Below are 14,499 nucleotides of genomic sequence, written 5' to 3' on the forward strand. Positions count from 1 at the left end.
AATTAATAATAATAATAATAATAATAATAATAATAATAATAATATAAAGCTCTTGTTTTGTGTTATATTGCCATAGTCAACTGCAACCTGGTCTGGGGTAGGAGGAGGCAGGGGGCCAGGGGTAAGGAGGGCTGCTGAGCTGTGTGATGTCTCTGCTGGGCTCCCAGCCTGGCTGATGGGGGTTTATCCAGCCCGACCTGGGAGCAGGTGTGGGCCCTCTGTCCCCAGAACTTCTTGAAGAACAGTTTGTTCTGCAGGGTGCAGCCAGGGTAGGGGGAGAGTTGCAGATACCAGTACAACCCTGGAGCCTGTTGCAGCTGCTTCCTGTTGTCAGAGGGCTCCTCCACCAAGGGGCTGAGCTCCCTGACACCTCCACGGCCCTGCCTAGTTCTCCGTGTGGTATCCTGCCTCAATAGGCCAGCAACTTCCCACGGATACCAAGGAAGGCTGTGTTCAAGTAGCAAGAGCTCAGAGTGAGGAAGTGCCCTGTGGCCAGGCACATTTCCAGCCTCGTGGCTGACCACCCCTGGTGCAAACAGGGTCCTGTCCTCACGTATGCGGGTTCATTTCTGCCTTGTCTTCCTTTCCCTGTCTGAAAGATCTTTCCCATCCCGTCTGCAAAGTCAAGTTCTCACCACCATTCTCGGTTCCATCTCTTCCCCGAAGCTTTGTCTGCAGTGACTCCCTCCCCACCCCCGCTTCACTGGCCGTACTGGACTGTCCAGCATGAGAGTGTGGGCCCTCACTTCACACTGCCTTGTCTTGTGGTTTGACATTTCACCTAGGTTTGTTTTGTCACCTCTTCAAGACTTGAAGACAGGATGATTTGGGTCCTTAACCACTGCCTCCTACTTCAAACGAGATCCCTTACAGAGCTGAGCTCAGAGCCGACCCTGTGTGTAAGGGCATAATAAATCCTGGCTGAATGTCCCGTCTCAGTGTCTCTGTCTTGGTTCCTGCCTGAATTTCAGTCAGCTGAGCCGCAGTTCACCCCAGACCATGCAGCATGTTGGGAGGAGAAATTTGCGCTTCTCTGCCTGGTAGTCACGTTGCCTCACTGCAGGAAGTGGCCCAGGCCTTGCCCGTCTCCCAGCTTGTGGGCCTCCTTGCCTCCAGGTTCCTCTCTGACTAATCATGAGAGCGCTATGGGGCTGACTGGAAGCGACCACTCCTGTCCTAGAAGGGACTTCCCCATCGTGAATGCTTGCAGGTGGACGGCAAGGGAAGGGGGAGAGTGCTGGTAACATGCAAGGTGGTGCCCTCGTCCAGCTCCAGGGACACGGCTCATAGAACACTCCCAATAGGGGCTGTTCAGCCTGTCTCCATTCTTGCAGCTCTCTTCACCCCAAGCCTCAGGCGGGGCCTGGCTCATTCTCCCTGGGGGGTCTGAAAGGGGCTGGAGTGGGGGTGGCGTGAGCAGCAACCCTGGACTCTCAGCTCAGCGCTCTTCCCCCCATTGTGAAATGGCCTTGGATAAGGGCCAAGCAGGAAGCTGCCTCCTATAGCTCCGCGGCCTGGCGCCTGGGGTGTGAGGACGGCCCCAGGCCCTTCCCTTCCCAAGGGAGGGCTGAAGCTGACACACGGAGTCCACCTGCATAGAGACACTGAGCTGCCCTTGGCTAAGTCATGAGGGGCCTATGCCCTCCCTCCTGCTCTCTGTGCCAGCCAGGCGGTGGCAGGCAGAGGGGTGTGTGGAAAGTGCATGGGCCTGGGGCTCAGGGCCCAGGGCTTCCAGTCTCGCCTTTGGCATTACCAAGCTTTGTGATCTTGGTCAAGTCATTTTCCCTCTTTGGACCTCACTCAGTTTCTATTCACTTGTGAATAACTAGCAGGTAAAGGGTTGGACTAAAAAGGTCTTGGAGGCCTCTTCCAGCTCAATATTGTGACTCACTGAAGTCAATGATTCATTGATGTTATTACCGGGACTTGGCTCTGATCAGATGGGAGTTTCTTCATTGTGTCTGTCTAGGATTCCCTGTGTAAATCTGCATCTGTGGGTCTGTCACAGAGATGGAGATGGAGTGGGTTTCCCTGAACAATCAAGGACGAATGATGACACAGAGGCCAAGAGATGAACAGCATCTGTTGCTTTGGAGAGTCGAGACACCTGTTGGGCAATTTGTGCAGAACTCTGGCTATATAATTTCCTGTCCTTGACTTTCAGACAGGAAACTTTAATTTTGGGACCCCTAATCATCCTGAATAAGGGAGCCCCTCCCCCACCCACTAAACCCATGAATGTGTGGGAAGGAGGAAGGCAGGAATAGGTGCTCATGCCCCAGACTTCCAGCCTGGCTGGGAATACTTGAGCAATAACTATGCTTGCCTTTCCTGGCCTCAGTTTCCCCTCGTACATTATGGGGTATGCTGGCCCCTTTCTTGAGGTTCAGCAAGGAAGGAAATCCTAGATGAGAAGGGGAGAACCTGTTAAAGTTCACACATGTTTCTTGAGTGCCACCACCTGATTCTGTACAAGGATGGCCTTCCAGGCATGTGGGGCCAGGGGCTGCCCATGGGGTGCAGCCTAGAGGGTACTGGCAATTCCTTTGTATCTCCCCAAAGCCCCTATACCAGAAATCCCACCATTAGAGTCTGTTCTTTGTTTAACATCACCTAAGTTTCCTCCACAAATGGAGGGCATGTGACGTACTAACCATTTGTCCTGAACATGTTCGCGTGATTTAGCTACCAGATGGGTTGCCTCCACACAGCTAGCTGAGCTTAGTGAGAGACTGGGATTTTGGTGGGGATGGAGGGAGGGGTGTTTTGCAGGACGGAATACTTCTACTCAGGGTACTGCTTGAGAAGGAGAGGAAAAGAACAATGAAACCTAGCTTTTCTGCCATGCTTTCTCACTTATAAGGTATTTATATTCACATTGTCACACTGAACTCACCACGGCAGTGTGAGGAAGATCTTCCCATTTTACAGCTGAGGAAATGGAGGCCCATAGAGATTAAGATGACTTTCCTTCAGAGATACAGCCAAGAAATGCCAAGTTGGTCCTTGAACCCAAAGACAGGTCTAAGGAGACAGGATTCTGCATGGGAGTGGGAGGGGGACAGGGGCTTGGGATAGGAACCCACACCCAGAGGGAGAGAAAGACGAGGAGTGGAGAGAGAGTCCCAGTTTGTTCCACTCTGCCTAGAGCTGGCCTCTTTTCTGCCTTCCCTCCCTTCTTGTCACCTCTTTGGACAGCTGAAAGACAGCTGAAAGCTCAGCACTCCTGAGCTGCCTGCAGACTACACTCATTTGCAAGTTCTTCTCTGCACAGAGGTGGCAGGCTCCTCAGCGTAGAGCAACGCTCACCTCACAGGACTATTGGGGGCTCAAAAGAGGATACATGTAAACACCTAGAAATGAACCTGGCACTTAGTAACTTCTCAATAAATACAAGCAAGCTATTATCTGAGAAAAAAATAGTCTCTTCTCTAGTGGAGAATTCAGTCAGCTTCTTGCACCTAGAACAGTGCCTAACACTGCTTGTTTAGCCTTGTTCAGTGAATGGATGAATGATAATCTTTCTGTAACACGGAAAGTTCTAGCCTCCACAGAAGTAATTTTGAAAAATAACGACCACCATCTTGGATATTCTTAGGGTTGACCTGAGGTAAATGATAGGGCAAGATCTGGGAGCGTCTGAGGCTGCTGCCCATGGCTGCGCTCGTCTGGTGAGGCCAGGGCGTCCCCTGCTGGCCCGAGGTGCTGCAGGCAGGTCGAGGCCACTCCTCACCGCTGCGATGGCGCCTGGAGGGAGGGCGTGGTGGCGTTGCCTACTTCCTCGCCTTGAGCGAGGGGAAGGCCAGTGTTAATCACTGACACCTGTGAGCTCTGGAAACTTCCCTAGGGCCCCCAGAAGGGGCTGGGGGGAGAAAAGCAGCAGTTCTCAGAATTTTGGAAGTAGAAGTGACATTAGCAATCTAGCCTAAGTCCTGAACATAACAGTGAAAAAACTTTAAAAAATACATCAACTGGGTGTTTACTATGAGCCCTTTACTTGGATTATGTCCTTGAAAGCCAACAACAACCCTCTGAGGCAGGTTCCCTGTGGAGGATAAGGCACAGGCAAGTATCTCGTGCAGGGCCTCACAGCAAGGTGGGGAGCAGGGTGAGCCTGGGGCCTCTGACTCACAGTCCAGGGCACCTGTGCTGTCTCTCTAGGGCACTGGGGCTTGGGATTTAAATCCAGGACTTCATCCTGGGGTGGGGATGGAGAGAGTTCCTGGAGCTCTGAGTTGGCTGAGCAGATACAATGAAAACTTGTTGACCAACTGACTGCAGGAAAGAATAAAGGAATTGGGAACTGCCAGTGTTGGAGTGGATTCAGTCCAGGGAGTGTGTTGACGTGGCTTCAGGGTGGTTACTCTCTCCAGGCACCCAGGCTTCCAGGACACACTCTCATCTCCCTCTGGCCACTCTGGCCTTCTCTAGGATGGCTCCACCAGAGCTAACCACCTCCCGCTGACATAGGAGGTCTCCCAGCCTTAGGTTCTAAAACTTGTCATTCCAAAGCCAGACCTGCCCAGTGCCATTCCTCGATGTGTTTAGATGACACCCTCCTTCCTTCAGAACTAACCGTTAAATCAGCACACTGGAGCTACAGTGAGGCAGCTCAGAGCCCAAGGTGTGGTTCCCCTCAGACTGAAACTGAAAAGTTAAAGTAGCCCAGAGGCCAGTCCTCCGTAAGGTGCACAGTGTCTTATTGCAATCTGCTCCTGTAGAATGAATCCACCTTGACAAGGACGACATGGGAACAGCCCACTCCCATCTAAGGGACTGCGGTGTAATAATGCATACCTTAGCTCATTTACTCCTCCCCTTGACATGAGGTAGGCACTTTTATGACTTCCCCATTTTACAGATGAGGACACTGAGGCACAGAGAGACTTAAGCAATTTTGGAATATGCAAAAAAGATTAGTGGAAACAAATACATTAAAGAAAAAGATAAACTCAAAAACAACAATAACAAAAAACAAAACAAAACAAAATATAGTGGATGTTTCCAATGAAAAATTATACATTGTTTAGAACACAGCCTTCTGGATTAGCTGATTTCTAGCCTTTCATTTCCTTTGCGCTATTTTACAACTCTATAGGTTGTAGAGACTCAATGGCAATGCAGAGGATTCTTGTCTATGGACATACAAATGCTTCTGTTCAGTGAAGGGACAACCCTGGGTCCCTCCTGTGCAAAATCCAATTTTGCTTCCATATACAAATTCATTCCAGAATTCCTGATGTTTACTGGATTCTCCTTTGAATGGATTGTAACATACATCTGGTTTCCTTATTAATAATAGGTTAAACAAAATAAAAAGTTTTCTTGAGACAGCATCTCGCTGTTTCCCTGGCTGGAGTGCAGTGGCACAATCATGGCTTATTGCAGCCTTGACTACCCTAGCTAGGAACCCCATCCAGGAACTAGCGACTGTGTTTTTAACCATTATACTTTCCAGGCACTGCAAAGTGTAATTGCATTAGAGTAACTGCAGCTGCAAATTAATCAACCCTAACCTGAACAAGATCCTTGACCCTAATTCAAACCCTAACCGAATTCCTGACCCTAATTCAAACCCAACTCTAATTAAAACCTAATAAATTAAAGTGTGCTCTGTCTGAGGAAAAAACACATTACCCCTGCATTTTGGGAGAGACAATCTCAGGTTGTACAAACAAGCATACTTATTCAGGTCCCTCAGGTCTGCTAGGCCCTGAGGAGCAGGGGTATTTTTCTCTGCCCGTCTTCCCATGGGGAAGTGGCCAAAGCTGGTACAGTGTTTTGTGCCCAGGGCCTTCGTTTTGCTCTTGGTGCCGCCTAGGCCTCTGATGAAGCCCCCATGATGTGGGAAGGGATTTGGGAACCATTTTAATGTCATGGTTCTCCTAGAACTGAGAAAGGGAGAGGAAAAACTGAGGGAGAGGGAGCAGGAAGGTATGTGGCCTGCATGACTTAGAGACAGTGACCCAGCTCCATGCCTCACATACATACTGCTCTGCTCCAAGGCCAAAAGCCATTAACCTCTATTATGCATTTAAATTACAATTTGATTAATGATATGTTACCCTAATCACACATAATTGCAAGTTAGGATTTGGGGTGCTGGAAAACATCAAAATTTAACCATGTTATACTGACATAAACTCTCAATTTCATTGTACCCAGAGCTACCTTTATTCCTGATTGATCACCTACAATACCATTTTTCTCACTGACGAATTTATTTTCAGATATAGTCTTATAAATCAATGAACTTTATCATTGCTTTTACTCATTGTTTTAATTTTTTTAATCACAAAAATTTAAATCTAGCAACATTATTTTACTTCATAGTACTTCCTTTTATGATCCCTTTTATTTATGGCAAATGATACCGGTTTTCCACTTACGATCATGATATTAAATACACTTAAGTATAAAATTAGTCAATGTAAAGAAAAATATTAACTAACAGTACAGGTGGTATTAAGATAATGGCAGAAATCAGGATGGTGATGTTGAAATGATGGAAGGTGTGTGGTCTATAAATAATAACACTATTTGATACTATACTGTTTATTGGGCATTTACTATGTGCTAGGCCCAATGTTATCAATGATAGCGCTGTCCAATAGAATTTGTGATGATGGAAATGCTCTACATCTGCACTATCCAAGCCACATGTTGCTACTGAATCCTTGAAATGTGGCTAGTGTGACTGAGGAATTAAAATTTTAAAATTAATTTAAACATCTATAAAAACCATATTAGAGCAAGCCTAAGGGTCTTACATATAGTATTTTATAAAATCTTCATAACCTCAATGAAGTAAGCATTATTATTATTATTTTGCTAGTGAAGAGACTTAGGCCTTGAGAGGTTGCCTGAGGCCACATAATTAGTAAGTAGCAGAGGTAGGATCTGAACCCCGATCACTTTGACTTCTGAATAGGTGCTCTTGGTCATTTCCCACAGAAAAACAAAGCCCAAAGAATATTCTGTCAGTAGCTGAATTGTACTGGCTCCAGTGCGATGCACACATTCCATGCACTAGGACATTGACATCTCTGGGGGATCATCCAGCCTGCCACTGAGATTTTTGCAGAAGTCCAGATGCTAGTGTGATTGCAATCAGATTAAACTTTGAAGATAGCCAACAGGACTCATGCAGGTATAGATGTGAAAATTAAAAGGATAAAGAACAGCTGGGGGCAACGGCTCATGCCTGTAGACCAAACTACTTAGGAGGCTGAGGCTGGAGAATAGCTTGAGCCTGAGAGGTGGAGGCTGCAGTGAGCCGAGATTGCACCACTGCACTCTAGACTGGGGTGACAGAGTGAGACTCTGCCTCAAAAAGAAAAAGGAATCCAGGATGATTCATGGGTGTTTTTATTTGAGTAACTGGGCAGATGGTGGTGCCATTTAATAAATAGCAAAGATGTGGGAAGTAAAAAGTTTTGATTTGGTCATGTAATATCTGAGATGCTCATTACACATCCAAGTAGAACTACCAAGTGGACAGCTGAATATGCAAGTTTGGAGCTCAATGCAGAGGTAAAAGCTATAATTAAGAATTGGGGAGTCATCTTCGTACACCTCAGGACTAGCAAAGATTAGAACAGTCTGGTGAAAACCCCTCCTATAGGGCCGCCAACACAAGACCACTTTGTGATGGTGCCATATGAATAACCTCTAGCATGCATGTCCAAACTTTTGGCTTCCCTGAGCCACATTGAAAGAATTGTCCTGGGCCATATGTAAAATACACTAACACTAATGATAGCTGATGAGATAAAAAATTTTTTTAAAAAAGGGCCCATGCATAATTTTCATGATATCTGCCAATACAGATGAGCAAAAACATCCTCACATTCAAATGACTGGACACCCATGCAAGAGCCCTGGGCCTTGGTATTACTAGCTCAGAAGTTGAAGTCCTGGTTGAGAGCACCAGATTGACCCATGTTAGGTCATACGCTTGAGCCCAGGTTCTGAGGGCAGGTGACAGAGTGACCCTCTGACCCTTTTATTTATTTATTGCCTCTCACCAAAACCCACACAACAGGGATTGCAAACAGGTTCAAATCCTGGAGAACCAAAAGCCAATACAGGTTGACTACACAAGGTCATCAGCCTAGGGCAGGAAGTGGGCAAAGGGCGCTGGCCATTTGGAAGAAAATGTGAAATCAGAAAGCGAACATATTTAAGCCATTAAGTTTGAATCTCCTAACTGGGCTCCTCATTTCCTGCCCTGTCTCTCTACAGTGTATTCTCCACAACACAGACAGGGGGATCTTTAAAAAATATAAATCAGATTTCCAGTGTTCTGTTGAAAACTTCCTTAACGAGTCTTCTGTTTGTATTTAGAACAAAATCCAAGCTTACCATGGTCACGGTGAGAGGTGACAGTGTGCTGGCAGTCCTCACAGCCCTCGCTCGCTCTCGGTGCCTCCTCTGCCTGGGCTCCCACTTTGGCGGCACTTGAGGAGCCCTTCAGCCCACCGCTGCACTGTGGGAGCCCCGTTCTGGGCTGGCCAAGGCGGGAGCCGGCTCCCTCGGCCCGCGGGGAGGTGTGGAGGGAGAGGCGCCAGCGGGAACCAGGGCTGCATGCGGCGCTTGGGGGCCAGCTGGAGTTCCAGGTGGGCGTGGGCTTGGCGGCCCACACTCCGAGCAGCCGGCTGGGCAGTGAGGGGCTTGGCACCCAGGCCAGCAGCTGTGGAGGGTGTACTGGGTCCCCCAGCAGTGCCAGCCCACCGGCGCTGTGCTTAATTTCTCCGGGCCTTAGCTGCCTTCCCACAGGGCAGGGCTTGGGACCTGCAGCCCGCCATACCTGAGCCTCCCACCCCCTCCATGGGCTCCTGTGAGGCCCAAGCCTCCCCGACGAGCGCCACCCCCTGCTCCAGGGCGCCCAGTCCCATCGACCACCCAAGGGCTGAGAAGTGCGAGTGCACGGCGCGGGACTGGCAGGCAGCTCCACCTGCAGCCCCAGTGCAGGATCCACTGGGTGAAGCCAGCTGGGCTCCTGAGTCTAGTGGAGATGTGGAGAACCTTTATGTCTAGCTCAGGGACTGTAAACACACCAATCAGCACCCTGTGTCTAGCTCGAGGTTTGTGAATGCACCAATCGACACTCTGTGTCTAGCTACTCTGGTGGAGATGTGGAGAACATTTATGTCTAGCTCAGGGATTGTAAACACACCAATCAGCACCCTGTGTCTAGCTTGAGGTTTGTGAGTGCACAAATCGACACTCTGTGTCTGGCTGCTCTGGTGGGGCCTTGGAGAACCTTTGTGTGGATACTCTGTATCTAACTGATCTGATGGGGAGGTGGAGAACCTTTATGTCTAGTTCAGGGATGGTAAACGCACCAATCAGCGCCCTGTCAAAACAGACCACTCGGCTCTACCAATCAGCAGGACGTGGGGGGGGCCAGATAAGAGAATAAAAGCAGGCTGCCCGAGCCAGCAGCGGCAACCCGCTTGGGTCCCCTTCCACACTGTGAAAGCTTTGTTCTTTTGCTCTTTGCAATAAAGCTTGCTACTGCTCACTCTTTGGGTCCATACTGCTTTTATGAGCTATAACACTCACCGCGAAGGTCTGCATCTTCACTCCTGAAGCCAGTGAGACCACAAACCCACCAGAAGGAAGAAACTCCAGACGCGCCACCTTAAGAGCTGTAACACTCACCGCGAGGGTCCGCGGCTTCATTCTTGAAGTCAGTGAGACCAAGAACCCACCAATTCCGGACACAACGGGCCCTACATAATCTGGTCCCGGCTACCTCTCCATACTCCTTCACTCCTTGCTCCACAAGCCCTCCTCACCCCCACCCGCACCTGCCAGTCTTAACAGACACAGGGCAACTTGTTTCCCCTTTGAAGGTTTTGCTCTAGCCATTCCCTGTGTCTGAAACACTGTCCCTAGATCTGGATGGCTGGTCCTTTCAGCTTTCAACTCAAAGTTCTCCTCTTCGACGAGAACTCCCCTGACCCCAACCCAAGCAGTCCCCTTCCCACTCATTATACAGCCCTGCTTGCTGTCTTCACAGAACTCATTATCTGAAGCTGTACTACTTACTTGTTTGCTTCATTGTTTATTTCCTCCCTGCCCCTTTAACCCAAGTTCCAGGAAACCAGGAACTTAGCTTTTCTTATCTTGCCGCATCCCCAACCTCTACAACGGTGCCTGGCACAGACTGAGAGGCACTCAGCAAAAACTTCTTGTGTGGTGGAATGCTTGACTTTATAGCGGGCCCAGGGTTCAAGTTGGCTACTGGCAGAGAGGGCTTACAACTCAGTTCTCCTGACTAATCAGAGGTAGAGCTAAAGACTGGGCTCCAGCCCCTCATTTTTTTTTTTTTTGAGACGGAGTCTTGCTCTGTCGCCCAGGCTGGAGTGCAGTGGCGCGATCTCGGCTCACTGCAAGCTCTGCCTCCTGGGTTCACGCCATTCTCCCGCCTCAGCCTCCCGAGTAGCTGGGATTACAGGCGCCCGCCACCACGCCCGGCCAACTTTTTTGTATTTTTAGTAGAGACAGGGTTTCACTGTGTTAGCCAAGATAGTCTCAATCTCCTGACCTCGTGATCCACCCGCCTTGGCCTCCCAAAGTGCTGGGATTACAGGCGTGAGCCACCACGCCCGGCCCAGCCCTTCTGGCTAGAGCTGCAGGTCAGCGTTTAGGGAGAGTTTAAAGGATCTCTACAGGAACTTACAATAACAATAATGAAAAGAACAATAGCTGATACCTACTGAACACGCTGTATGTGCCAGGCACTGTTCTACCTATTTAATCTGAGTTTCATTTACGCTTCACGACCACACTGCGCGGTAGATGCTATCATTACCCTTTATGGATAAGGAAACTGAGTCACTGAGTTGTTAGGTAACCTGCCCAGCATACAGCTGAATATAAATCGTACGCTGCTATCAAAACTTTCTCTCACTCCCTCACACTGGCTGGGGTGAGACAATTTCTCGCATGTGACGGCCCAGGACAGCCCCAACGCCTCCGGGTCACAGGCCCCCGGACGTCCCAGGGCGCGAGCGCGAGGCGGGCGGGGCCGGGGGAGGGCGCAGGCCGGGATTGGTGGAAGAGAAGAGATTGGTGGAAGACAATGGAAGTCTAGTAGCGGAAGTCCCGCCCAGCCTAGGCCGAACTTCCGGCTCTCACTGCTAGAGGCTTAAGCGGAGGGGAGTCTAGCCAGCGTCGCCGCGATGGTGTTGTTGGAGAGCGAGCAGGTATGGCTAGGCCTGGCCAGCCTAGGGAAGGGTGCGGCTCAGGCGTTGCTCGAGACCTCTACCTCCTGCGGGAGGACCAGGGCCTTGACGCGGCGGGGCGAGGATTTGGGGCTGGCTAACAGGGCTGGGCCTGTTGTTTTCCAGTTCCTGACGGAGCTGACCAGACTTTTCCAGAAGTGCCGGACGTCGGGCAGCGTCTATATCACCTTGAAGAAGTGTAAGCAGCGGGAGGGGAGCCGGGCGATGCTCCCTGGGTGCCCGGTGTCTGGGAGCCACCGGAGTCTGTCTGCCGCGGACCGCCGCCTTCCTCTACCTTCCGCCACCCTGTACTGGGCACATTCGGGGCTTCGGGCCCGGAAAATAGTAGGGATTGTAGCTGGCGCAGTCCCCAGCACTGAGCCGCCTAGGTTGCTTCTGGTAACAATGGGCCCCAAGCAACCCAGAGCTCTTTGTGAGGGATCCCAAATGCCGCCACTTTGAGTGGAATTTAACGTGCTTCGATATTACATATTTCCATCGTGGAAATAATAGTTTCTCCAGGGTTTCGCCAGACCGTGATAGCAGACGAGGTGTTTAACAGAACTAGAGCAGCGGGGCTGGATTAGGTCATCACTTACCCCCCTCCTCTGTTTTAACTGTTTGTCTGCCGCTCAGCCACGTACGCGGCCGTGTTCACCAGGATGCATTTTTTCCTTCAGATGACGGTCGAACCAAACCCATTCCAAAGAAAGGTACTGTGGAGGGCTTTGAGCCCGCAGACAACAAGTGTCTGTTAAGAGCTACCGATGGGAAGAAGAAGATCAGCACTGTGGTGAGCTCAGTTTCTAAGGTTATCTTTTGAAATGTAAAGACTTGAACTTAACAGAGGATGGGGCGTTTCTGAACCAGGCTTTTATTTATTTTTCCCTTTTGCCCTGTGTGGCTATTTTTGAGACCAGGACCTTCGTATACTTTAGTAGTGGAAACCTCAAGAATAAAATAAGAAGGTAGAGATCAAACAGTCCTTAGTTCTGCTAAAACTTTTGTGGAAATAAAAGTAGCATATTGGTCCTTATTCGCAGTACTGTAAGGAGCAGCTGGCATAAATATTTGGTTCCTTAGCCCCTTACTGTGCTGGGCCTTCAATAAGCAGTTTCTTGGTACCAGATGATGCTATTATTTCCTTATCTTTGTGGTTCACATGGCGAATGTGCAGCTAAATGTTAGGTTTGACACTTGAGAAAATATACATTTAGTCAAGAGCCCTAGTCTTTCAGTGGAGGTTGAATAAGGCAAAGGAGGAGACTCCTTGAATTGAGTTAATACTACTTTATTCTGCTGTGGCAGAAATCACGTTCGTGTAGGATACTGACTGCATGAAAATGTAGATTATACTTAGTGGCTAAGTCTCCCGTGACAAGTTATCTTAACAGGACTTTTACAGTAAAACAAGCTTATGTGGTTTTACAGATAAAGTTAGATACCATGAAATAACAAAAACCTAAGGAGTGTTCTTCAGAGGTAGAATTTATTTTGTGGTAGCTTGCATTGTGCTTAAATATGCTTGAATTAATGGAAGGCAGGTTTAAAAATAAGATGAGGAGGGAGTAGTTTAAATATATCTTGTATTCATGTATAAAAAATTAATACTGAGAAGTCTTCTGACTTTTCTCAGAACCCAGGGAGAAAACCCAATGCCACCTTTCTAAGGGATTTCAAGAGGTGAGAAACAAAGCTTTTTTTTTTTTTTTTTTTTTTTTTTTTTTTAAAGGAGCCTACTGCCTTTCACCTCTTGGTGCAGTTCTCATGTGGAAAAAGATGCAGAGCTCCTTTTCTTGTTCTCTAGGCAGAGGAAAGTAGAGTAGAGAAATAACCATTCGTGTATTATGAACCCTGAAGTTGGGAAGAAGTATTTTAAAGATAAGGATATTGTCTTCTGGGGACTTTTGAGATACTATCTGGGGTGGAGAAGAGGATGCTTTTATGGATAATAGGTATGACCTCTTTTTTCCTTCTTTTTCAGGTGAGCTCCAAGGAAGTGAATAAGTTTCAGATGGTGAGTTTTGGGTGTTCCTTATGTCACCCTTCTCAGGGCAAGAGTCAGCATGATGGTGAACACTGGGTAAGATTGATACCTGGGTTCACTGCTCTCCGGAGATAAGTTTTACCAGTATGTTTCAAGTAAAAGCTGCCAGGGTGTGAATTTCAACGCTAATACTGTCTTCCTTTCTAGTTTTTTTAAGTTAGATTTTGTCTTAGGCTGTAGATATATGCTACCTATAGTATAGTTGAACAAGAAGTTGCCTGCAATTTTCCCTTGGAAAACGTAAAAAATGTGTGCAACTGTCTGTGGGTGTTGCAGAAGCTGCTATAATGTGAAAGAGTGTTTTATGCTTACACCATTTTCCGGTACAAGTGTCCAATGGTGCTATATTCTTTATCAGGTAGGCTTCCTGATTTTTGGCTACCCTAAATCCATTATGCAAATAGGGCTGCTGTTCTGCCGATTTGCACATCTTCCCACTAAGGTATGCTCTGTTGTATCTTTCAGGCTTATTCAAACCTCCTGAGAGCTAACATGGATGGGCTGAAGAAGAGAGACAAAAAGAACAAAACTAAGAAGACCAAAGCAGCAGCAGCAGCAGCAGCAGCACCTGCCGCAGCAGCAACAACAGCAGCAACAACAGCAGCAACAGCAGCAACAGCAGCACAGTAAAGGGCATACATTTCCTGCTTTCACCAATTAACCGCTGAATTGCTATTTTTTCCTTTTGGCCACATAGCTAGGTTTCTGGTTCCCCCACAGTAGGTGTTTTCACATAAGATTAGGGTCCTTTTGGAAAGAATAGTTGCAGTGTTTATAGGATAGTTGTGGTAAGAATCTAGTTTATTTTGCATCTGGCTAATTGGTCTGTGCTGCATGGTTATATACTCCTGGATTATAGATTAAAAGTCTCTGTAGACATCTCTGTGAAGAGCAAGCTATCATTAAACATGTCTGTTTATCAGCACTGTCTCTTTATTCCTTTCCCACCCCATTTTAATAGTTCTGGCAATAACTAATTCTAGAATGATGTGATTAATGAATAGGCTTTAGCTCTATAATATCTTCTAGGTTATTAGAATTGAAACCTGACAGTTTTATAAAAAGTCATGTTATCTCATGAACTGCTTCCTTCCTGGCTGTATAATTTTATCATCATGGTTCCCCAAGTTTCAGTGAGTTCTCATAGTCAAATGAGAGTTTGTTTAACCACCTTAGGAGAAACATACTACAAAGTCATCAAGAATAAAGGTTCCAAAG

The 14,499-nt window shown here is 47.9% G+C and overlaps 1 protein-coding gene and 1 long non-coding RNA gene across 3 annotated transcripts in view; one reads left to right on the plus strand and one right to left on the minus strand.

The window, feature by feature from the left end:
• LOC105739937 overlaps positions 1-10,997 on the minus strand; it is a 28,719-nt gene extending 17,722 nt beyond the window's left edge. The window contains exons 1-2 of one of the 2 annotated variants that reach the window (XR_001115927.2): positions 10,866-10,997; positions 2,897-3,005 (exon numbers count right to left, since the gene is read on the minus strand). This is a non-coding gene — a long non-coding RNA (uncharacterized LOC105739937). Of the gene's footprint in view, positions 1-2,896; positions 3,006-10,727 lie in introns of both variants that reach the window. The other variant, XR_004030354.1, reaches the window with a different exon arrangement.
• A 116-nt stretch (positions 10,998-11,113) lies between these two features.
• SRP14 (signal recognition particle 14) lies at positions 11,114-14,206 on the plus strand. Its single transcript, XM_003266716.3, has 5 exons — positions 11,114-11,216; positions 11,361-11,433; positions 11,915-12,027; positions 13,219-13,251; positions 13,747-14,206. The coding sequence occupies exons 1-5, from the start codon at positions 11,193-11,195 to the stop codon at positions 13,909-13,911; spliced, it is 408 nt and encodes a 135-aa protein (XP_003266764.1). The 5' UTR covers positions 11,114-11,192; the 3' UTR covers positions 13,912-14,206.
• The last annotated feature ends 293 nt before the right edge of the window (positions 14,207-14,499 follow it).

This window comes from Nomascus leucogenys, chromosome 6, assembly GCF_006542625.1.
Source record: "Nomascus leucogenys isolate Asia chromosome 6, Asia_NLE_v1, whole genome shotgun sequence".
In the NCBI taxonomy this organism is placed as follows: domain Eukaryota; kingdom Metazoa; phylum Chordata; class Mammalia; order Primates; family Hylobatidae; genus Nomascus; species Nomascus leucogenys.

Coding starts and splice junctions, on each gene's coding strand:
- SRP14 (XM_003266716.3), top strand. CDS start 11,193: ATGGTGTTGTTGGAGAGCGAGCAG. Junction 11,434..11,914: donor CTATATCACCTTGAAGAAGT/GTAAGCAGCGGG, acceptor TTTTTCCTTCAG/ATGACGGTCGAACCAAACCC. Junction 12,028..13,218: donor AGAAGAAGATCAGCACTGTG/GTGAGCTCAGTT, acceptor CTTCTTTTTCAG/GTGAGCTCCAAGGAAGTGAA.